The sequence below is a fragment of the Amphiura filiformis genome, chromosome 5 (assembly GCF_039555335.1).
Source record: "Amphiura filiformis chromosome 5, Afil_fr2py, whole genome shotgun sequence".
In the NCBI taxonomy this organism is placed as follows: Eukaryota; Metazoa; Echinodermata; class Ophiuroidea; order Amphilepidida; family Amphiuridae; genus Amphiura; species Amphiura filiformis.
In genome coordinates, this window is record NC_092632.1 from 61,456,876 (window position 1) to 61,479,871 (window position 22,996).

The following is a 22,996-nucleotide window of genomic DNA, read 5'->3' on the forward strand; positions in this document are numbered from 1 at the left end:
ACGCTGCTTATTATAATAATTAATATAGAATAATTCTTACTATAATTCACTGGAATCGGTCTGTTTGTTTGTATGTCTGCCTCTTTTCTCAGAGACTAGGGGTTTGCATGTTCCTCAAACTTGGTGGGTGGATGCATCTTGACCCCAGACCAAAAAAGTTTGTATTGGTTAGTGGGTCAAGGTCACCCAAGGTCATCTGAGGTCAAATTAGCAAAAACTCGTATGGGCATGAACAGGGCCTGATTTACCTTTTGTGGGGCACTGGGCCAGACCAAAATTTGGAGGCCCCAAACGCACTGCGATGAAGGCACCCAAGTTTTTAGATTTTATTAGGACATGCGCATGAAAAATTTCTTATTTCTTGGTGGGTACAGTCAACATTTACAGCCAAATTTTTGGAAGGTTATTTCAGGGTCACCAGGGGTCATCTGGGTACAGTCAACAGGGTCACCCAGGGGTCATTTGAGGTCAAATTACTAAATATTGTCGTATGGGCATGAAACTTGATGGGTACAGTCAACATTTAGAGTCAAATTTTGGAAGGTCGTTTCGGGGTCATCCGAGGTGATCCAGGGGTCATCGGAGGTCAAATTCTAAAAACTGTCGTATGGGCATCAAACTTGGTGGTACAGTCAACATTTAGAGCCAAATTTTTGGACGGTCATTTCGGGGTCATCTGATGTCAAATTAGTTAAATTTGTCAGATGGGCATGAAACTTGGTGGGTAAAGTCACCATCAGCCAGGTAATTGCGCCCAGCTGAGAACTGCAAAATATCATGTATGTACATGATCCACCAGTGGAGCTTCTGCGACCCCTACGCAGAACTTCCGATAGTGGATGATCTGCGCACGGTGGACTCTTGGAATCCACAGTCTGATTTTCTGCGCACGTTCACTGAAAATCCCCTCCGTATATAGTTCCGGTGGAGTAATTCTACGCATGGTCGCAGGGAATCCACAGTCGGACTTTCGGCGCACGTGCGCTGAAACTCCCCTCCGTATATAGCTCCGGTGGAGTAATTCTGCGCACGGTCGCAGAGAATCCACGGACGGATTTTCGGCGCACGTTTTAATCAATGAATTGTTATGATTTAATATTATTAAATGGTAGAAAGTATGAAATATTATTTAGGGCCTATATGTTTAGAGTCAGTTCTGCTCACAATAAACATTGAAAGACAAAAAAGTTTCATGTTTAAAAAATAACTTAGAAAGTAAGAAATATTATATATATTTTTAGAGTCAGAACGGTGGAGTATTTCTGCGCACGGTCGCAGGGAATCCACTGACGGATTTTCGGTGCACGTTTTTCTTCAATTGTTATGATTTAATATTGGCCTACCCTAGAATGTTTAATAAGTGATAAGATTAAGGGTAGAAACTTAAGAAATATTATTTAGGCCTATATTTTTAGAGTCATAAGTTACGATTCTGCGCATCAAATGTCTCGTGTTTAAAAAGAATAACTTATAGAAAGTATGAAATGTATACATTTTTAGAGTTTATAGGGAATCTACTGACGGATTTTCGGCGCCATTTTTCTTGAATTGTTATGATTTAATATTGGCCTACCCTATATACGGAGGGGAGTTTCAGCGCACGTGCGCCGAAAGTCCGACTGTGGATTCCCTGCGACCGTGCGCAGAAATACTCCACCGTTCTGACTCTAAATATATATATATATAATATTTCTTACTTTCAAAGTTATTTTTTTAAATATGTTTTTTAAACATGATACTTGATACGCAGAACTGAACATATAGGCCTAAATAATATTACTTACTTTCTACCATAATAATATTAAATCATAACAAAGAATCGTGCGCCGAAAATCCGTCCGTGGATTCCCTGCGACCGTGCGCAGAATTACTCCACCGGAGCTTTATACGGAGGGGAGTTTCTGCGCACGTGCGCAGAAAATCCGTCCGTGGATTCCCTGCGACCGTGCGCAGAATTACTCCACCTGAACTATATACGGAGGGGAGTTTCTACGCACGTGCGCCGAAAATCCGACCGTGAATTCCCTGCGACCGTGCGCAGAAATACTCCACCGAAGCTATATATGGAGGGGAGTTTCTGCGCACGTGCGCAGAAAATCCGTCCGTGGATTCCCTGCGGCCGTGCGCAGAATTACTTCCTGAACTACATACGGAGGGGAGTTTCAGCGCACGTGCGCCGAAAATCCGTCCGTGGATTCCCTGCGACCGTGCGCAGAATTAATCCACCGGAACTATATACGGAGGGGAGTTTCAGCGCACGTGCGCCGAAAATCCGTCAGTGGATTCCTTGCGTCCACCGTGCGCAGATAATCCACTATCGGAAGTTCTGCGTAGGGGTCGCAGAAGCTCCACTGGTGGATAGCTTACATAACTCAAAATATGGGTAACTGCCTAGTCCTATTCACCGGAATCTGTTTCTTTGTCTGTCCGCCTGTTTGTTTGCCTCTTATCTCTGAGTCTAGGGGTTGCACGTTCCTCAAACTTGGTGGGTGGGTGCATCTTGACCCCAAAAAAATTGTATTGGTTAGTGGGTCAAGGTCACCCGAGGTCATCCAGAGGCATCTGAGGTCAAATTAGAAAACTCGTAAGGGCATGTGTGGGTATAGTCAACATTTACAGCCAAATTTTGGAAGGTCAGTTTAGGGTCATCCGGGGTCACCCAGGGGTCAACATTTAGAGTCAAATTTTGGAAGGTTGTTTTGGGATCACCAGGGGTCATCTGAGGTCAAATTAGTGAAACTGTCGGATGAGCATCAAATATCAAACAGTCAACATTTAGAGCCACATTTTTGGAAGGTCATTTTGGGGTCACCCAGGGGTTAGCTGAGGTCAAATTGGTAAGAACTCTCAGATGGCCATGAAACTTGGTGGGTACAGTCACCATCAGCCAGTTAATCGCGCTCAGCCGAGAACTGCCAAGTATGGGTAACTGCCTAGTCTTACTACAATTCACCAGAATCTGTTTGTTTGTCTGTCCGCCTGTTTGTTTGTCTGTTCGCCTCTTTTTCGGAGACTAGGGGTTGCACATTCCTCAAACTTTGTGGGTGGGTGCATCTTGACCCCAGGCAGAACAAGTTTGTATTGGTTAGTGGGTCAAGGTCACCCAAGGTCATCCAGGGTTCAATTAGTAAAAACTGTAATATGGGCATGTTGCTGCTACTGCTGCTTCAGTGCCTGCTGCATCGTCAGTGGCTGCTTCTTTAGTAAAAACTGTTGGATGGGCATGAAACTTGGTGGCTACAGACCCCAGACAGAACAAGTTTGTATTGGTTAGTGGGTCAAGGTCACCCGAGGTCATGCAGGGGTCATAGGGTCATCTGAGATTAGTCAAAACTGTCAAAAATAGTCATGAAACTTGGTGGGTATACAGACCAATTTCGGGGTCATACAGGAGCCATCTGAGGTCAAATTAGCAAAACCTGTTGTATGGGCATGAAACTTGGTGGGTACAGTGAATATTTAGAGCCACGTTTTTGGAAAGTCATTTTGGGGTCATCTGAGATCATCCAGGGGTCAGCTGAGGTCAAATTAGTAAAAATGTCGTACGGGCATGACACTTGGTGGGTACAGTCAACATTTTGAGCCAAGGTCATTTCGGGGTCATCCGAGCTCATCCAGGGGTCAGCTAAGGTCAAATTAGTAAAAAATGTCGTATGGGCATGAAACTTGGTGGGTACAGTCAACATTTTGAACCAAATTTTTGAAGGTCATTTCGGGGTCACCAGGGGTCACCTGAGGTCAAATCAGTAAAAACTGTCGGAATGGGCATGATACTTGGTGGGTACAGTCAACATCTAGAGCCAAATTTTTGGAAGGTCATTTCGGGGTCATCTGAGGTCAAATTAGTAAAAACTCGGACGGGCATGATACTTGGTGGGTAGGCCTACAGTCTCCATAGCTAGGTAATCGCGCCCAGCCGAGAACCGCCAAATACGATAAACCCCGGGGGGCACTCAACTTAAATGTTGGTAGGGGTGTGTGGCGCGGAGCGCCGAACTTGGGGAACTAAGAACTGATTTTCGGGCAAAATAGGGGCTTGAAGAACTGAAATTAGGGCAAATATAGGCTGTTGAGCTAAAAATGTCTAAATTATAAAGAACTGGAGCAGATCCAAATGTGGGGCTTAAGAAACTGCCGGAGAGCCTGAAAAAGGGACCCTTGAGCGCCGCACGGGGCCCGTACCACCTTAACATGTGAGTGCCCCCCCGGGCGATAAACCACCTAGTAGGCCTATATATAACGGTTCATTCTGGTAAAAATAAAAGCATGACATCCGTACTATTTATAAAATAAACATTCCATCGTATACTAACACCATTACCTTGATCAATGCAAACTAAATAACATTCAAACATTGGCATATAGGCCTGGCCTACTTTGTTTAACTTATGTAACTCATACCTACTTGTTTATCAGTAATTCGCGACGACGCGACCGTAGTTTTGCAACAACAAAAAAGCATGAGCTTCGCTGCGTCGTCGATGTTGTAGGGTATTCTAAAGGTACTCCAAATATTGTTTTTTTTTCAGTAAAATTTCGGTATGGGAAAAATTGCTTAAAGGGGCATTTCGTGATCCACAGCCTCATCCACCCACTTTTCCCAAAAAAAGTTGAGATTTTTACACCACTGGATACCTCTGGCTACATAATGTTTATGTACCAAATATTTCTTGCAGATTAATTCGTTTAGCAAAAATATCGCCAAATTTGAATTTCGTTCTGGTGCACCAGAACGAAATTACAACACATTGTCTATGGAGCAGTGTAATACACATAATCATGCATAACTCGCAAACGCAAAATCGGAATCAACTGAAATTTTGGAAATAAGCTTTGTTTGTGGATATCTACTGAAAAATGTCATAAAATGAGGATGCTAGGATCACGAAATACTCCTTTAAATTTTCAGTTACAACTTACAAACGAATTACATATTACAAAGTGACAAGTATGCAAATTTTATGTCAATCAGTCTATTGTTCACAAACTACAAGTGTAAGAACTTGTAAAAAAAACTTTTCAGAATACTTTGGACATATCTGGGATTATTTACCAAAATATCCTGTCTACCCAACTTTCCAGTCACGTTGCGCGGATGTTCCGCTGCCCTAAAACTGGGACGCGACAAGTCGTCCATAATATTAGGGATGACCACTGTTAATACAGTTTCCACTAGAACGATTTTTCATTTACTGTGTGCGTGCACTCACACACGTATTGTCTATGGAGAAAGTGATCGATACAAGAAATCCCAGGCCTGTTAAATGGCGTACATACTTGTTTTGATCCAAATGTAGGCCTATATCAGGGTGTTTCAAGAAATTCCTGATTCCACCAGAAAACATTAACCAAACTTTTTCCTGTTTAGTCAGTAAATAGAGAGGACCTTCCTTCATGAAGAGATCAACTTTTTTAAATGAAAAATTTAATGAGATGAGAACTACAACAGGTTGAAGTGACACCATTCCGTGCATCAGGTGTTCAAACGCAATTATCTCCGAATTTGGAGTGAATCAGACAAGCAAACTTACATACTCATAAAATTTAACTATTTTTGAAGACAAAATGTGCAGGATGTTAAGAAATTTAAGAATGTTTAAGCCTACCGCGGCCCATCTCAAATCTTTTACTTCCCCGTGCACTACTCACTACCTAGTCTGTGTTACAGACCGTGTACCTATATCCATAGGGAGAGAAACTACTGGGAACCACACACTCTCGGAAACCATAGTGGGCACATGCACACACAGTGTATTGCTCAATGTAGTAAAGATAACCTTTGAGTTGGAGCAAATTTCTCAAAATTGGTAGTGATTAATGTTACCAAACTTATGCCATGATGAAATATAATAATTTTTGAAGATAAAATGTGCTGACCTTAAAAGATTGAACAATGTTTAAGACTACCGCTATTCATTTGAAATAATGCACTTATTGTTCATCTCCTCTATGGAGATATTTTCCATGGCGGCCATCTATGATCATGCTTGAGGTTTCACCAAACAAACCATGGGTTTTGAGGTCTTATATTTTTTGTTGTATGTCAACAAAATCGATTAAATTTTCAGGATGATCTTATTTTCATGTTGTTATAAGCAAATATAATGTTCCAGATAACGCTAGTTAATAAATACATTAAGAAAAAGTACCTTAAAGTTGCACTTTCCTTTAGTATTCCTTTTTGGACTTTAACTTTTTAACATGTTCTAGCAGCCCTATATAAAACCGTGACACTCGAAAGGCCATATCTCTGGAATGAAACGTCCGATTAAGATTATTTAAACGCCAAAATGTTTCTTTCATCAATTCCAAGCCAATAAGTTAGGTCTGAATCAATTTAAAAGTACTTCAATTTTTAGTGGACATGCCTAATAATATCCTTGACAAATCGATCCCATATATTCCCATCCCATTCCAATCAATATTAAAGCACGATAAGGTGTGTTTACTCACACTCAATACAATGATAGAACACTCTTTAGCGGTCGATGTTTTAGGATGTTTTTAAATAAGCAACACGTTGTGAATTATAAATAAGAGCTTTCCTAAATCACACATCGGGATACACAATCGGGATACTAATAAATTTGCGACTGACTAGCACTGCGTCTAACCACCACATGCATGGTTTAATAAAAAACCATTCATGCGAGTAATATTTTATAGGAACGACATTCCAATACTTTCCACTTGGTCGCCCACAAATCGCTCGAGACAGGACCTTTTTAGACTGAAATCCTTAAATCATCAAAAGAATGCATTGTACCAAATTTAGATGCTTTTGTTATTTAAACGAGTATGCTTGATATGTGAATGCATCCACCGTGCACCAAAATATTAACGTCAAATCTGTGTGACTGGCTGCTGTGTAAACCAAGCGTGGCATGAGCTGTAGATCCCACGGGCCAACAAGTGTCGCGAAGCCATACCAAGCCAGTGAGTAATACGAGACCACTCAATGCAAGCACAGGAGCAAGGCACCATTTTATATACCAATATATGTTGTACACCACCAGCTTAGTGTTGTGATAAATAACAATCACTACATGTCAACCAAGGAGTTAGGGTGCATAATACCAGGAGATGCCAGCTAGCAGGTGGAACAAAATGCCGATTTTTCTATACCAATAACTTGGTAAGTTGGGCGTGGTATAATTACTTGTTTTATGTCTTCTTTTTTTTACTACAAACTGGTATTTTGTATGATTGCGATGCTGTGACGGACCGGCCTTGTCTTGGATAATCCTTGTGTTATTCATTGAGCATGTTATTTAGTGTACAGTACTTGATTTGCTAATGCATGGATATGTATAATGCATGATACCGATTGATGCATCCGTATTTCCGCTGTGTGGAAGTTCGACAATAAAAGGTTTAGGCCAATAAACAATGCTTACACTGCCAATAAACATATGGTATTGACCGTTTACAATTAGGCCTACTGTATTGCTACTAGTACTAGTACTACATGTACATGTATTAAACCCAGGGTATTCAACCCCGTTCGATCTGCAAAATATACCTGTAGGGCCTAACATGTATATCGGAAAAGAAAATGATTTTTATAAAGCAGGATAGATGCATCACTATATTAGGGGGAAGTGGGGCAAATTGGTCCACCTAATGTCCCATTTTGCCCCACCAGATTTTACTCGGCTATAAATAGCCTACTATAAATACCCGACAACTTGCGACAAGTGACCACTACAAAATAAAATGTACATCACCAAGAGTCTAGTAGACTTACGTTTCACAAAAATGGTGCCCGTCGGCCTCCGGCTTCATTATTTTATTAAGGAGTCTTTTACTATAGGCGTCCCATTTTACCCCACTGAGAAATTGTTGCTGTAAAGAAGCTGGGGGTAAAATTGGACAGCTGAGGTAAAATGGGACGCCATTGATTTACTATGGGATTTTTTGTTGGGGCAAGATGGGACAGTGCGAGTTAGCTCACAGTAAATCAATGGCGTCCCATTTTACCCCCAATTTGACACATTTCTAAAAGAAAACTTTTCTTATAATTTTCGATGAAAAAAGTAACAATTTTTGTCTTGAAAGGTGGCTTAGAAGTTATTTTTTTAATTTGAGAAACACTAATACGGGCCATTGATTCAGATAATTAGCCTCAAGTCGTGACCTCTGCTTAGACATGAAAACAAAATGGAATATTTATTTTGATGTGTTCAGCTTTCGGCCCTCAGAAGTTCCTGTTTTAATGAGGAATGGTACTTCTAATTGGTTGGAAATATAAAAAGACATATCAAAGTTCTTCTGTTGCAACGATGGGCAAAATGTAACAATTTTTGTCTTAATTAATTGAAAGGTGGCTTAGAAGTTATTTTTTAAAATTTGAGAAACACTAATCCGGGCCATTGATTCAGATATTTAGCCTCAAGTCGTGACCTCTGCTTAGATATGAAAACAAAATGGAATATTTATTTTGATGTGTTCAGCTTTCGGCCTTCAGAAGTTCCTGTTTTAATGAAGAATGGTACTTCCAGTTGGAAATATAAAAAGACATATCGAAGTTTTTCTGTTGCAACAATGGGCAAAATGTGACTATTTCCGAAATCACTGTCCCAAATTACCCCGTGTCCCAATTTACCCCAGTCTAACCTACTACTAGGCTACTAACTGCCATGATTAGCAAATCATTAATATAACCATAAACTTTGGTCTACTCGGACTATTGGTTAAAAATTTTGCATTGTGTTTTTTTCAACGTCTATAAACGTATTTATGAACTTTTTATTGAAACGTGAAATGACAAAAATGCCTTATAATTTTTAATGTTTTTGTGTTTGCTGGGATAGTTAAAGATTTCAATAATATTAAATTGTAGATGACACTTTGCAAAATTACATAAGCATGCAATAATTTAAGTGTACCACGAAGTGTGGAATTCTGAAAATGGTCTGCCGAGAATCGCTTGCCTCCTTCCCCTTGGCCATGCCAAAAATCGTTGCCCCCCCCCATCCGGCCCCCTTCAACGTGCCAAAGTTGGTTTTTATAGCTTAATACAGATTGCTTTATTTAAATGAAAGGTCTATACAAAGATTTTATCAAATATTCCTCAACATCGATACTTTTCATTAGCACGCAAATGGCACAATATTATTGTGGTTTTCTATGGAAATCGAAAGTTTGAAAGGTCCCTAATACATATGTTTTCACTGATTCCATAGGCGTAGATCCGGGGGGTCCATACAATCACCCCCCCAATGTTGACGCCTGTATGTGGGTTTCTGACCAAATTAACCTTATATTTAGCCATTTTAGCACAATTTTTTTCGCGCTACGCGCGAATTTATTCTACTTTTGCAGAATATTAATCAGTTAAGAGGGCATTTCGTGATCCACACAGCCTCATCCCCCCACTATTCTCAAAAAAAGTTGAGATTTTTATATCACTGGAAACCTCTGGCTACATGGCTACATAATGTTTATGTACAGAATATTTCTTGCAGATTAATTCGTTTAGCAAAGACATCGTGAAATTTGAATTTCGTCATGGTGCACCAGAACGAAATTACAACGCATTGTCTATGGAGCTAACTCGCGAACGCAAAATCGGAATCAACTGAAATTTTGGGAATAGGTTTTTTTCGTGGATATCTAATGAAAAATGACATAAATATAGGATGCTCGGGATCACGAAATACTCCTTTAAGCTTCAAAATGGAACAAATTTCACGCGCTTCGCGAAATTGTAGCATAAACTTATTATGTCGCCAAAAGGTGCCGGATTCACTACATGTATATTTCAAGAATTTTTCCAACCCCAACCCCCCCCCCAATGTCAAAAAGAAATAGGCCTACGCCACTGACTGATTCAGAGGATAATCAGGATATCATGTCCCTGTTCAGAGCTAGGGGAATCTCGTGGCATGATTATTTATCGGGCCTACAATGTACGTGGTCGTGTAATTATTAGTGTCAATTATCATAAAATATTCTCAAAATTTTATATATATATGTCTGCTGTATAATTTCGATTTGATTTTAAGCCATTCGAAGTGAACAAGTCAGATATTAGGGGTGGTGCAATAATTATGTGTACCCCGGGGGTGAATTCTCAAAATGGTCTGCCAAAATTGCTTGCCCCCCTTTGGCCGTGCCAAAAACCTTTGCCCCCCCTTTCGATGTGCCAAAAACCTTTGCCCCCCCTTTGATGTGCCAAAAATCTTTGCCCCCCTTACACATGCAAGATTTTGGGAACCTGAATTTAAAACCTTAAATTGTCTTAACATATAATGCGAGCGCAGCGAGCAGGAAATTTTGCATATTTGAACGTGTTCGTAACGTTTTCCTACGCCTTTTTAGGGCGTAATATAGAAACGGTGCCCAAAATATCTGTGCCAAAAATTGCTTGCCCCCCCCCTTTCGACCTGCCAAAAATCGCTTGACCCCCCTTTCGACCTGCCAAAAATGCTTGCCCCCCCCTTTTGGCCTGCCAAAAATCTTTGCCCCCCCTATAATTCACCCCCGGGGGTACACATAATTATTGCACCACCCCTTAACTATTTCACCGACGTATTTGGTAGGACATAAATACGGGCCCATAGGCCTACATGTATTACCAAAATATGATGTGCAAAATGTTGGTTAATCGTCAAACAGACAAACAATGATTGATTGCATTGGTGTCATTTTATTGATAGTCTTTAAAATATAGGCCTATATACCATTCATCATACTAGTTTTAGATATATTTTGTACGTAGCGAAGCATATTGTAGAATAACAGAGATCAAGTCTCATGGATGGATGGAGCTGTAAAATGGTTTTCTTCTATGGTTTTAGTCTTCTTTATCAGTGATACTTAAAAATTGCTGGTCATATCCTCGGCACTGACACTTGAAACATACCAATAACCTTTACAACAATAACAATTTACATGTAGGCCTATGTAAATGGGTAAAATGAAATAGACTTTACTAGTACATGTACTCCAGACATTATTGACAATTATTGACAATATCATAAATCAAATAATCACTACTCATGTACCACTCGCGTCATTTTAATTCGTTTTGTATTCCATTGATTTAGTATGTGTCACTTTCAATACGCATTACATTGGTGGTGTTTTGTTTAGCTTTAGCGGGCCTATTCATCTATATGTTCACAACAAATTTCCAACACACCTGGAAATGTAACATGGTTTAGGGCCTATGTGCATTTAACCCTAACGCCCGAAGGGCTTTTTGGCGACTGGAAGGGAAAGAAGGAATGAATAAACAGAGCAAATAAACAAAGAAGTTGCTAGCTACGGTGGGATTCGAACCAGGGTTGTTTGATTTAAATCACGCCGGGCCAACGAAAGCGTACATCACATCCCGTGGGATGCACGCACGTGCAGTGAAGTTGTTAATAGTATTTTGTAGTACATGTACTCGGGCCGGTTAGGGTTAATTCAGTAGCCATGGTAGCATTAGGCCTACTTTTATGAGGACTAGACACATTCGCCAGCTACACAGCGATTTTATTGCACGCATAATCCAACAATGATTCAGGTGACCTTCAGGGGCAGATGATAATTAAACTTTTATGCAGAAAACTGATGGGATGTCATCTGAGACTGAGGTATAGGTATTATGTTTACAACTTACAACTTACCACAGTCTTCGCCTGTAGTTGGCCTGGCCAACAAAATTTCCCCTAATAGGGCCTACATTTTATTTCAGGTCACTTTGTGCATTTTTTTTTGTTTATTTGTTTTGGTGTGTGATTGTGTTTGTGCTATTGTATGGTTTTGTCTGTGTGGGTTTCATTTTGATTAGGTTTAAAAAAATGTTTGTAAAAGAAGCAGTCTTGTAGTTCTACATTTTGTTGTCCTTTTGGCAACTTTTTATTATTTTTTTTCTGACTTATTACCTAGCTGGGGGGTTTACACCCCCCAGCTAGGTATTGTAATCGTTCGGGTTCTTCCGCTGGCAACAAACCACTGTAATCTTCCGTTTTCTTCCGCTGGCAACTAAGTGAAATTGCACATGTTTTTGTACTTTATGCACCAAACCCTCTATCTTTTTAACCAAATATCCCACAGAGTTGTGCGATATGTCAAACTTTTCCTCTGGTCATAAGGAACAAAAAAATCAGTGGTCACATCTCTGTAGGATCATTTGTTAATGAGATATAGTCACTTTTTTGTACTTTATGCACCAAACCCTCTATCTTTTTAACCAAATATCCCACAGAGTCGTGCGATATGTCAAACTTTTCCTCTGGTCATAAAGAACGAAAAAGTCAGTGGTCACATCGCTGTAGGATCATTGGTTAATGAGATATAGTCACTTTTTTGTACTTTGTGTACTTAACTCTCTATCTTTTTAACCAAATATCCCACAGAGTTGTGCGATATGTCAAACTTTTCCTCTGGTCTTAAGGAACAAAAAGTCAGTGGTCACATCTCTGTAGGATCATTGGTTAATGAGATATAGTCACTTTTTTGTACTTTGTGTACTTACCCTCTATCTTTTTAACCAAATATCCCACAGAGTCGTGCGATATGTCAAACTTTTCCTCTGGTCATAAAGAACGAAAAAAGTCAGTGGTCACATCTCTGTAGGATCATTGGTTAATGAGATATAGTGACTTTTTGTACTTTGTGTACTTAACCCTCTATCTTTTTAACCAAATATTCCACAGAGTTGTGCGATATGTCAAACTTTTCCTCTAGTCATAAGGAACAAAAAGTCAGTGGTCACATCTCTGTAGGATCATTGGTTAATGAGATATAGTCACTTTTTTGTACTTTATGCACCAAACCCTCTATCTTTTTAACCAAATATCCCACAGAGTCGTGCGATATGTCAAACTTTTCCTCTGGTCATAAAGAACAAAAAAAATAGTGATAAATTTATCTGTACAAATTGTCGCACTCTGAGTGACATATGGTATATTTGCAACCCTACTGTGGATTTGCAATTGACCTGGGGAACATATTGGAACATTTTGCACGGGTCAGCTCAAAAGACATCACTAAGTTCTGGGGCCAAATCTTAGAATTGCGTTATCTGGACATCTGTAAGAGGTACAGGGCTCAAACTCGGTGACAACTCATGACCAGGGGTGAATTATGGAACATCTTGCAGGGGTCTGGTCAAAGGTCATCTGGGTCAAATCTTAGAATTGCATTTTCTGGACATCTGTGAGGAGTACAGGACTCAAAACTCGGTGACAACAAACCTCATGACAGGGGAACATTTTTGGAACATTTTGCAGGGGTCAGATACCTCCACAACACCAACATGCCCCAGCTAGGTTTGTGGTCTATGACCACCATTTGCCTCTAGTATTATACCTGGGTAGGCCTATAATAATTGCCCTATAGGTTTGTTTGAGTGCAGTGACATTAGTAGAAGCCTACCAGTATAAGTATAGTATACCAGCATGACCCTACTATAGGGAAATGAGAGTTTTATGGTAATACCAATCGCGAGAATGGCCTATACATGTAGTAGTAGGCACGTACTAAAAGTACTACTATCATGTTTAAGAACTGGGCTTGGTGATGGAGCGACCAGGACCATGGATAGCTGAAATAAAAATTCCTTTAAAAAAGGAATGGGGCGCCCAATGTAAGCTTGGACGTGATTTGGTGAATTCCATGGCGTAGATTTGGTATTATAATGATTTTTCTACGGAAGAGTAGACGATGATCAAATGCAAGAGAAATGTGTTTGATTGGGGAAGGTGTTATGACAATCCAAATATATACTTACCCAAAAAAAACCCACAAGATATCACAGACATCAGGTCCATAGTATTTTACTACACCACTGGGCATTACAATCATGCAAAAAGTAGAAATTCGAGAACAAAATGAGGGCGTCGATGTGGAGCAAATCACACATTATGGCTTTAACGCTTGAAATGCGAAATTAATGAAAATGCCTTTTAGGCCTTACCATATATTTTGCTTTGTCATTTTTGATGTTGCTAAAATTCGCGATGAATTTAGTCTCTTTAACAGCTAGTTTGGTTCAGCTCTCTCCACACATACATGTAGGCCTACAATATTTAATGTGTCAATATGGTTCTTTAGGGCGATAAGTTCAACCATGAAACAAAAAATAAGAGAAAAATATAAAGTAATAAGAAAAAATATGAAAACAAAGATGTGCTTGTGTTCAGCTTTCGTTGTACGATATTTTGATGAATTAGTCACTCTTAATCTAGACACCATCTTGTGTTCAATAAAGTTTTATAAGTTGCTTTTAAGATACGGAGTTGAAACTTAGCAGAAAATTACAATAATAGTGTGTGAGCTCGGAGGGGGGTACCACTGGGGGGGCAAAGCTGCACTTTTACCATAGGTAGTTGACCGGGGGGGTCCTCAGGTTACCCGTATGTAGTGCACGGTATAATTTAATATTGAGATATAAATTCCATACTCAGTAATTTACATGTAGTTCACACGAATGTTCTGCTCGAGTTAACTCATATTTTGTCATAGTATTAATGAACTTGTTACACGGTTCAACAGAGCATTTATATATTGATTTGAGAGTAAATGATATGGAAATATCCATACAAATACATATATGATATATCCATGTCAATGTCATTTGGTAGGTGTTTTTTACAGTGACACACAACAAGTCGTTGTTGCAGAAAAATAAAACGTATAGATACGGTCAATGACCCTCGGCGGACCTTAAATTTTATGCACGGTTGACTCAAATTATTGCTGCATGTACGTGTAGGTTTATAGTTATGTAGGATAAAATTTTACATGCAAATGACTTGTTGGTTCAGAAATTCAATCCCGGCCGTATAAAACCCGGGGGGCACATCAAAAAAAAATTGGTGGGTATGTTCCCCCGGAATTTTGACGTAAGGACGTGGTGGGTCTTTGGGAGCTGACGGCATGTACCGGTAAAAGGGGTCTTTCGGAGCTGCGAACAAGTAAAATGGGGACTTTGGGAGCTGCGAACAGTCAAATTCAAGGGTCTTTCTTGGCTTTATGGTTGTCTTTTTGGGGTCTTTTCGAGCTGAAATTATCAAAATCAAGGGTCTTTCGGAGCTCTATTTTGGTCAAATATAGGGGGTCTTTCGGAGCTGCGAAATCCAAAAAAGGGGGGTCTTTCCGGGGGAGCATACCCATATGGTCATTTGTGTTAAGTGCCCCCGGGTATAAAATCAATGGTTTGGTTCTCGTCCGGAGGATTTTCATGAATTGATGAGCATGATGAGGGAGGGGATGTTTCCCTCCTCCAATGTAAAATTAGTTTATTGTTAGAAGTTTTCGGTCTTTTCCAACAGTGCTCGAGGAAAGGAGGAGGTCCCTTTTCTTTTTATCTTCTTTTTTTTCAAATGTGAGATTCTAAGGGATAAAAAAAACCCTCTAGAGTACCACAACAAGAGTTGGAAGTGAACACATTCACATTGACACTGTACTCTTACACACGGATTCATAAATATAAACCTTTTCTTTCTCTCATTTCACTTTCAGAAAAAGTGTTTATCTTAAGAAGCCGAATTCCAGAACTGAGACGTACAGCATTGAAATAGTAAACACCCAAACATGGATAACACTTACCGGATATTGCCATGGAAAAAGGCTCGCAAGAAAGGTTTCAGTACAGTGAGAGCGCCGAAATCTCGAAGCGTCTCCTCCCTCGAAGACATCTCGGACGGCAGTCCCCGCAGCTACGGATCAACCACTAGTCTTCCAACTTTGCCCTTTGATGACAGTACAGAGACGTCTTCTGATATAAAGCAAGCATCGTCCTCTACAGATATTCAACATCAAGGACTAGATTCTCCTTCAGGTACTAGCGATGATAAGTCGTTTATATCAGAACAAGATGAACGACTAGAAGACAGTATGTCTTCCAATGACAATACTCATGACAACGTACTGAACGATGTTCGAAAGTCAGAACCAAAAGTGACAAATTCTCCTGAATATGAAGAACACGAGGAGTCACTTGCAGAGATTGAATCACTCAAAAGTAATGACACGCTGAGTGAAGGTTTATCTGTTGAACCAAATGAAACGGACAGTCGTGAGAATCGCAGAGAGGATCATAGCATTATATATCAGGGTAACTCAGAGAGTGATTCAATGAACTACGGTAACAATATCATTATCTTGAATAATGTTGGTGTAGAAAATGCAAATGAATATGACAGATTACACCCACGCCACGAGGACAACGAACTCGCCTTATTACTTCAAGAACTCGATAATCTGATCGGCTCCCTTCCTGAAGCTCGTCAAATCGGCACTCCTTTCTCGTGTTCGAATTTTGTCGCAGCCCAACTTGACCATCGAGGTGGGCGAATCCGTCTTCCGGAGCCCGATGTTTGCCTGTGCGTCCCACCTGGAGCAATCCCACAAGGACAACCACAGATATTATATATGTATATTGTGAACCCTAGAATTGCGGCCTTATCAGACCTTGGGGATGAAGATCATTGGCTCACGCCGATAGTTCATTGTGGACCTCCAGGTATACAATTCCATTCCTACGTTTCCTTGTCACTTCCAAGTAGCGTTGCCGACGAGTCCAATTGGGATTTTACCGTAAGCAGAGGTGTGCAACCCGAGTATAGAGAATGGGAAAGTCTTGAGAATAGGGAAGACAGCGTGGTACTTGTGAAAAGTGGACGAATCACGGTATTGGTGGATCATTTTACGCCGTATGGTGCTAAAGGGAAACCGAATTCAGGAGAAACGGTGTCGAAGTGGATGGAGGCTGGCGTATTCATACATCCACCTTGTGGGGAAACGGGAGAACAAGAAGTGCAGTTTCATGTTAGACTCTGGAATATATCAGATCGACAGGTAAGAGGTCTCGTCTTTTCACATCCTTCAAGTGATTCTTTTTTTTAATGTGGGACGACGATTTAATCCTGACATAGGCTATTCAGTACTCATCTGAAAGATGAAATTAGTAGGCCTGTGAGGGCAAAACTTGCGAGATCCTATCAGAGAATGCTAGTTATAGCGTCATCATACCCCATGGGAATGTGTTAACTCCTATAATCGGTCATTATTTGGCATGTTTGACAAGAACAAACGCTGTCACTATAATATCTTTTCTACTGAAATTAAATCGTTATGCTGTTGATTTCAGCATAGATCGAGAATCTGTGATTTTAAGCAATTTACAAATATAATTATTGTGCTAGTTAAACTGTTGAACGTACAATGCCGTTACTACAACTTGTACAAGTAAATACTTGTCATAAATTTTAGGAACCGAAGGGGTAGGGAACATTCACTATCTCAGCCACAACCACAATTCTCAAGCTGAACTTAGACCTGCAATGCAGGTCCTGCATAATGTGCGTTGATCATCATGTTGGCAAATAAGTGACAATAACGGCTTTTAAGTGGTGGGGTTAGGGTTAGACTTTAGAGTTTGCTCGAGAATAAACCCGGGAGAATAAACCAGCAAACACCGTGGGTCAAGTACCTTATAATAATAAGTTTTAAACAATATCAAATATGATTTTCATTTTTCCAGAGGGTATTACAAGAAGAAAGAAAACTTCTACGTACCTGCCTCGCTGAACCAATCCGTGCCATGCGAGTATACGACTCGGGATGTCCAGTGCAGGTGCTTGTTGATGAAGTGAGACCTCTGTGGGTGTTGTGGAATCACACAGGAAAGGTACGTTATTCTTATATATGTAGCAGAGCAGTATTAGCCTTTTCGAAGCATCTATGTTCGAAGTATGGCGTACACAATAGGAGGGCAGTATTCAATCTGGGTAAAACCGGGCAAATTCAAAAGCATTTACCCACTTTGTGCAGCGCCATCCTATATTTGTGTCAGCCATATCTCGAAAAGGCTAAAAAGTGACGACGTACACCTTTGATACGGTAACGGGCGTCCGGAGGGGGGAATTCGGCTCACCCTGTGCTCTTGGATCTACAGAGCAAAAAGTCCCAGAAGGTATATAAAATGGTAGCGGACTGGGTCGAGACGCATTCGGCTCACTATGGTCCAAGTGTATTTTTGGACAACTAGTTTTAAATTTACAGAGAAGTCGTAATTGCTTGTGATGTTTACAGGAAGTTTGCTCCATGCAATGATGCATGAATAGCACCATGACCAATAATGTTGCTCAAAGTTGCACAAAATGTGCATGAAGTTGCATAAATGTCCATTCTGTAAAGTTGCGCAAAGTTGCTTGAAAGCATGTATAGTTCAATAGCCTCCATTCAACAAGTACAGCTCAAACGTTGACCTCGAGTTGTGGACACACTCAAAAGGTCAGTCTAATGCGTATAGAAGCCTAATGGGGTTAAGGAACTGTGTACTGACAGATGAGCATGTTTGAGGTTCTAGTGTTTGTTAATAAGGTCTACAATGGAGCGGACGCGGTTGAGAGCAATTAACAGCAACCTTTCCTATCAACTACGCTTTATTGCAATCAGCCAAATTCGATGTGTTGTAGGATATCATGGATGTTGATTTTTCCTGTATTGTGCCTGGCAGCAACAAACATCAAATATCAGATTCAGTACTAAACTTTTTTTGTGCTTGTCGCTTCGTCTTTTCACAGACATTTCCATTTCAAAATCTTTGGCGGGAACATCGCGGACCAAACGTACCCGATTCTCCATCCATCACCTTTGTGGCTCAAGCTAGCCAAGCTCATCTATCTGACTGGCATCGTGGATCATTCATGTCAACCGTGAGATTGTTTCAAGAAGATCACGACTCTGATGGAATATCTTTTATTGTGAAGGCTAATCCTGATAAGATGGCAACTAAAGTCTTCAAGGTAATTATTGCATTATAGCCTGACTGCCTCCTATTTTAAGCCCGCACGTTGTTAATACTATTATTATTAACATTTTAGCTTTTTGTTTCCAGGAATTCGGTCCCCTGACGCTGTTTATACGGCGACAGTGGTTTTTGAACATAACGTGTTCAAAAATGCTTATACAATGTATTTTTAATAGATCGAAGGATCTCCCAAAAGCATGTTTTAACGGGAGCTACAATCCTCGAACAATGTCTTGCAACATTTAAGCGTCTTTAGGGGATAATGAGTCCCCCCACACTTCCCCGTGCAATGTTGAGACGTGCAAATGATGTGTTCAGTGTAACTCCAAAGTGTCCCAACATTTAATGATGGGGGCGGGGAAGGGAAGTGTTAATCATGTTAATTGAAGGCCCAGCTTTCTTCTAATACCCAATATTGAACATACGTGTATCATTTTGAGCAAAGCACGAGATTCGGTCGCTATACCCGGGATTCGTCAGCCCATTCTTGGGTTTGCTCCCCAAACTAAGGAATAGCTCGAAAACTGAAGTAGAGCAAATTGAACTTATCCGACCGGCAACATTTCGAACATTGCTTCTGCTTCTGCTTCTGCTTAATCACTCCTCAACGCTACAATAATTATTGTAACCAGACAAGGAGGGATTAGTACGCGATGTGACGAGGAGTAGATGTTGTACTTCGCAATCTTGTGCATTAGTGTTACTCTGTTTACTTTCCTTCTGTATCGGCTGTAGTCTCATTTCACAAATCTTGCCGCTATTCTTTGGATTGATGCAACTATTTTAATAAGCTCACCATTGTTTGTGTCCCATACTGAGGAGGAGTAGTCCAAGAGTGGTCTGACTAATGTTGTGTAAGCAAGGGCTTTAAGCTCTTGCGGACATGATAATAGATTTCTTTTTATGAAGCCAAGCTGCCTATTGGCTTTGGTGGTGATGTTATTTATGTGTGTGTTCCATTGTCAATTGGAGAGGAACTATAAACTTAAATACACAACGAAACACCTGCAGACTGGTAGAGTGAATCTAATATGCAATTTTTTAACATTATTATAATGATTGGAACGAGTGAAACATCAAGGTCGCCATGAATACCGTATCATATTGTTGAATCACAACTGATTCGGTATTTTCAAACCCGATTCAGGGTTTCCTGAGGCCCGATGCCATAGGTAAGTCCTGGTATGGGATGCGAAAGCATGGTTTAGCGTCTAAATCATGGTTTTGCTGGCCATTTCTAGGAATGGCCCAAACCCTAGAAACGTTATCCGATTTTGAGTTGTACAGAAGCAAACCCTAGATTAGGTGTCGAATGTTTGGTTTAGCATGTTTAGTGGTACAAGCTGCAAGTGTATCATTTATTTTTGATGCCCATTCTAAAATCCTAAAATCGCTGATCAGGTTTCAGTTTTACCGAGCTAAACCTGAGATTCGGGGGCTTTATCATGATTCCTATAGCTATTCCTAGGAATGGGGTCCAAAACCCTATAGAATCGTGTCCCGATTTGAGTTTTGCCGGGCTAAACCTAAGATTCGGAGGCAATACCATGGCATTGCTGCCCATTCTTAGACAGTGGTAAGTGTTGCTTTAGATGTGGAAATGGGCTCTTAATTGGTCAGTGCCTACAGGGGGTTACTTGGGGATTGTGGTTAGGCATTACAAAAGCAAAATTGATTTTATGTCTGTTTAACCTACCATATATACTTTACTATCGTTCTCTGCATTACAGGAAGGACAACTCCGGGATGAGCACGGTACAACGTACCTCAAACAGCAATCATGCCTTGATACATTGGATATATCTACTCCATCAGCATTGTTTCCTCTTAGTGAGGAGCATTTCCACGAAGTGTGCCTTCAACTTGACGGCATTCCCACGGAGATTGGGGAAAAGAGTTGGCGCGCTTTTGCTAGAACTGCTAATTTAACTCGTAGAGAGTTAGATGCAATCAGAAGATGTGCGCAACAGCACCGGCACAAGAGCCCTAGTGATTTGTTGCTGACGTACTTTGTAGGAGACCCGTGTCGTAGTTTCGACACGCTGCGGACGTTACAAGAGATATGGTATGTGTTGTATCACATTGCTAATGATGGTGCTAGAGAAGAGGTTGAGGAAGAGATGTATGAGAGAATGACAGCAATGAAAGGCCGACCCAAGGAAAGGCAGCCATCGGATATCTCTAGTGGCATTGATCACCCAAGTGAGCTATCATCACTTGTTATGACATCTGATGAGCAGATGTCTGACCTAGAAGACGAGTTTGGAAAAGATGAACCTTTGGAGTCAACTGCAATTGCAGATGAAGAAACACTTACTGAATCAATCGCAGATGCACGCCAAGGAACTAATGAGCCAGTACCATCTTTGAACGATGACAGAGATCAACCACCGAATCCGTTGGAAGAATTTGTTAAGAGCAATAAGGAGTTATCCCTGCATTCTGAAAATATAGACCAAGAAGTATCTCTGTCACCGGATCCTTCGCAGCTACAAGAAGCATATACTGATGTAAGCGATGATTTAGAGTTGCAGTTAACGGAATTCTCAAAGCACTGGGCGGTAAGTGAAGACAGTCTCGGTAGCGATAGCGATTTGTCTCCGTCTTCGGAGGCAGAGCTTCTAAAGATCTTACTCGCAGATGACGGCACGTCTCGTTTAACCGAGAATGGAATGCTAAGTTTGGATGACCCGCAAAGACAAGCCACCGAACTTCCTCTCGACTTTCAACCAATTAAGAACGAACAATCTCAGGAATTGGAAATGAAAAATCTTTCGAACGTTAATGATGATACTAAGGAAGAAAATGCAAACGGCATTGTAATATACAGGGACGATGGAACAATCGTAGATTTGAAGCCGAAACCTCCTGTAGCTATTGACAAGGAAGTGCCTACCTCTACAGATGAGCTGATGAGAGAAAATGATAATATTGTGGTTTCGAATGAAGCTGATAAACAGGAGAGTGTAAGAACTGTTGAAGAAGCTACAACTCCAGACTTGTCACCAGAGATAAATACCAGCAATACTTCATCACAACAAGACGTATCGATCGAGTCGGAAGTCTCCATAGATTTGTATTCGTCATCTTCGGAAGGACACCAAGCAACTCAGGACCACATACCAGATGACGATCAAATATCATCTGGAGGTATCAAAGATTTACCCGTTGACGACGAAGACGAACAGAAGTCCAGAAAGGAACCATGTGTCAACTCTGATAAAGATGAACATACTCCGCAAGAGTCGAACGCTTCTTCAAAGAAAGTCAATGGGCTTAGATTAGAAAGTGACAACCATGTAAACGGTGAAATGCATTTGAAATCTCCAGGTAACTCTACGAGGAATGCTTACCAAACCGCAGATATAGAACATGACTCCACTGCGAATGGTCCTCACCAGAATGCAAAGAACCACAACGATCACCTGCCCTCAAATTCCTCTTCAACGTGGCCATTAACAAACGGCGCACCTGCTGGTATCAGTAGCAAGAACGGTTCAACGAGTTTACCGGATTTAGACAAGGAGCGTCGAAGTCGTTCCCTTAAATCGCCTAAACGTGAGAATCGAGAATGTTTACGACAGTTGGCACGACTTGCGTTGTTGGGGAAGCAAGAAGACAATGCAGCGGCGGAGGAACAAACTCGCGCTTCCAGCACTTCTCCGCATCCCATTTTTTGACTTTTCAATGTTACAACCAGTCAGAGATAAAGAAGAAGAATTTGTTTGACTGCTATAAATATATATGACAATAAGAGCTCAGAAGTAACAGGTGTTATAAGCTGTGATCGTTATGCCACGTCTTTCAATGCAACTCTAAACCTCTATGATTACGATAACTACAACATTGCTGTTGTTTTGTACAAATTAGAAGTGGACATTTTAGGTTGGACCTACATACACGTTCAAGAAATGTTTGGAAAATGATTATACATAATTATTAATTATTAATGTCATGTGTAAATGACACGTGGGCTTGTATCCATGAATGAATTCAATCGTGAACATCACAATGTGAAATACCACACCGATCATGACCGATGTTTGAATTTCAACTCCATGCTCAGTATTTATGGTGCGATATTTTCTTACTATAGTTTCATAGTATTAATGTTATAAGTTGTTTTTAGTATTTTTCCCGACTTATTGTAAAGTACTTAAGCCAGTAATGATTCCCTTTTTAACTAAGAGGTATACGCGAAGTCCATTATTTATAAGGCCATCACAAAATATTAAAACATTG

The 22,996-nt window shown here is 40.5% G+C and overlaps 1 protein-coding gene across 2 annotated transcripts; it reads left to right on the top strand.

Annotated features, from left to right (window-relative positions):
• The first annotated feature begins 6,643 nt into the window (after nucleotides 1–6,643).
• On the top strand, nucleotides 6,644–22,609 carry LOC140153489 (uncharacterized). 2 transcript variants are annotated; one of them, XM_072176253.1, is made up of 5 exons: nucleotides 6,644–7,135; nucleotides 15,493–16,797; nucleotides 17,483–17,629; nucleotides 18,528–18,749; nucleotides 20,485–22,609. In XM_072176253.1, exons 2-5 carry the CDS (start codon nucleotides 15,532–15,534, stop codon nucleotides 22,432–22,434), a joined length of 3,585 nt encoding a protein of 1,194 aa, XP_072032354.1. In that variant the 5' UTR covers nucleotides 6,644–7,135; nucleotides 15,493–15,531; the 3' UTR covers nucleotides 22,435–22,609. The 2 variants fall into 2 exon arrangements, with proteins under 2 accessions (XP_072032354.1, XP_072032353.1); XM_072176252.1 differs by having other exon boundaries at nucleotides 6,645–7,135; nucleotides 15,460–16,797.
• Nucleotides 22,610–22,996: the final 387 nt, after the last annotated feature.

Coding starts and splice junctions, on each gene's coding strand:
- LOC140153489 (XM_072176253.1), top strand. CDS start 15,532: ATGGATAACACTTACCGGATATTGCCATGGAAAAAGGCTCGCAAGAAA. Junction 16,798..17,482: donor GGAATATATCAGATCGACAG/GTAAGAGGTCTC, acceptor TCATTTTTCCAG/AGGGTATTACAAGAAGAAAG. Junction 17,630..18,527: donor TGTGGAATCACACAGGAAAG/GTACGTTATTCT, acceptor GTCTTTTCACAG/ACATTTCCATTTCAAAATCT.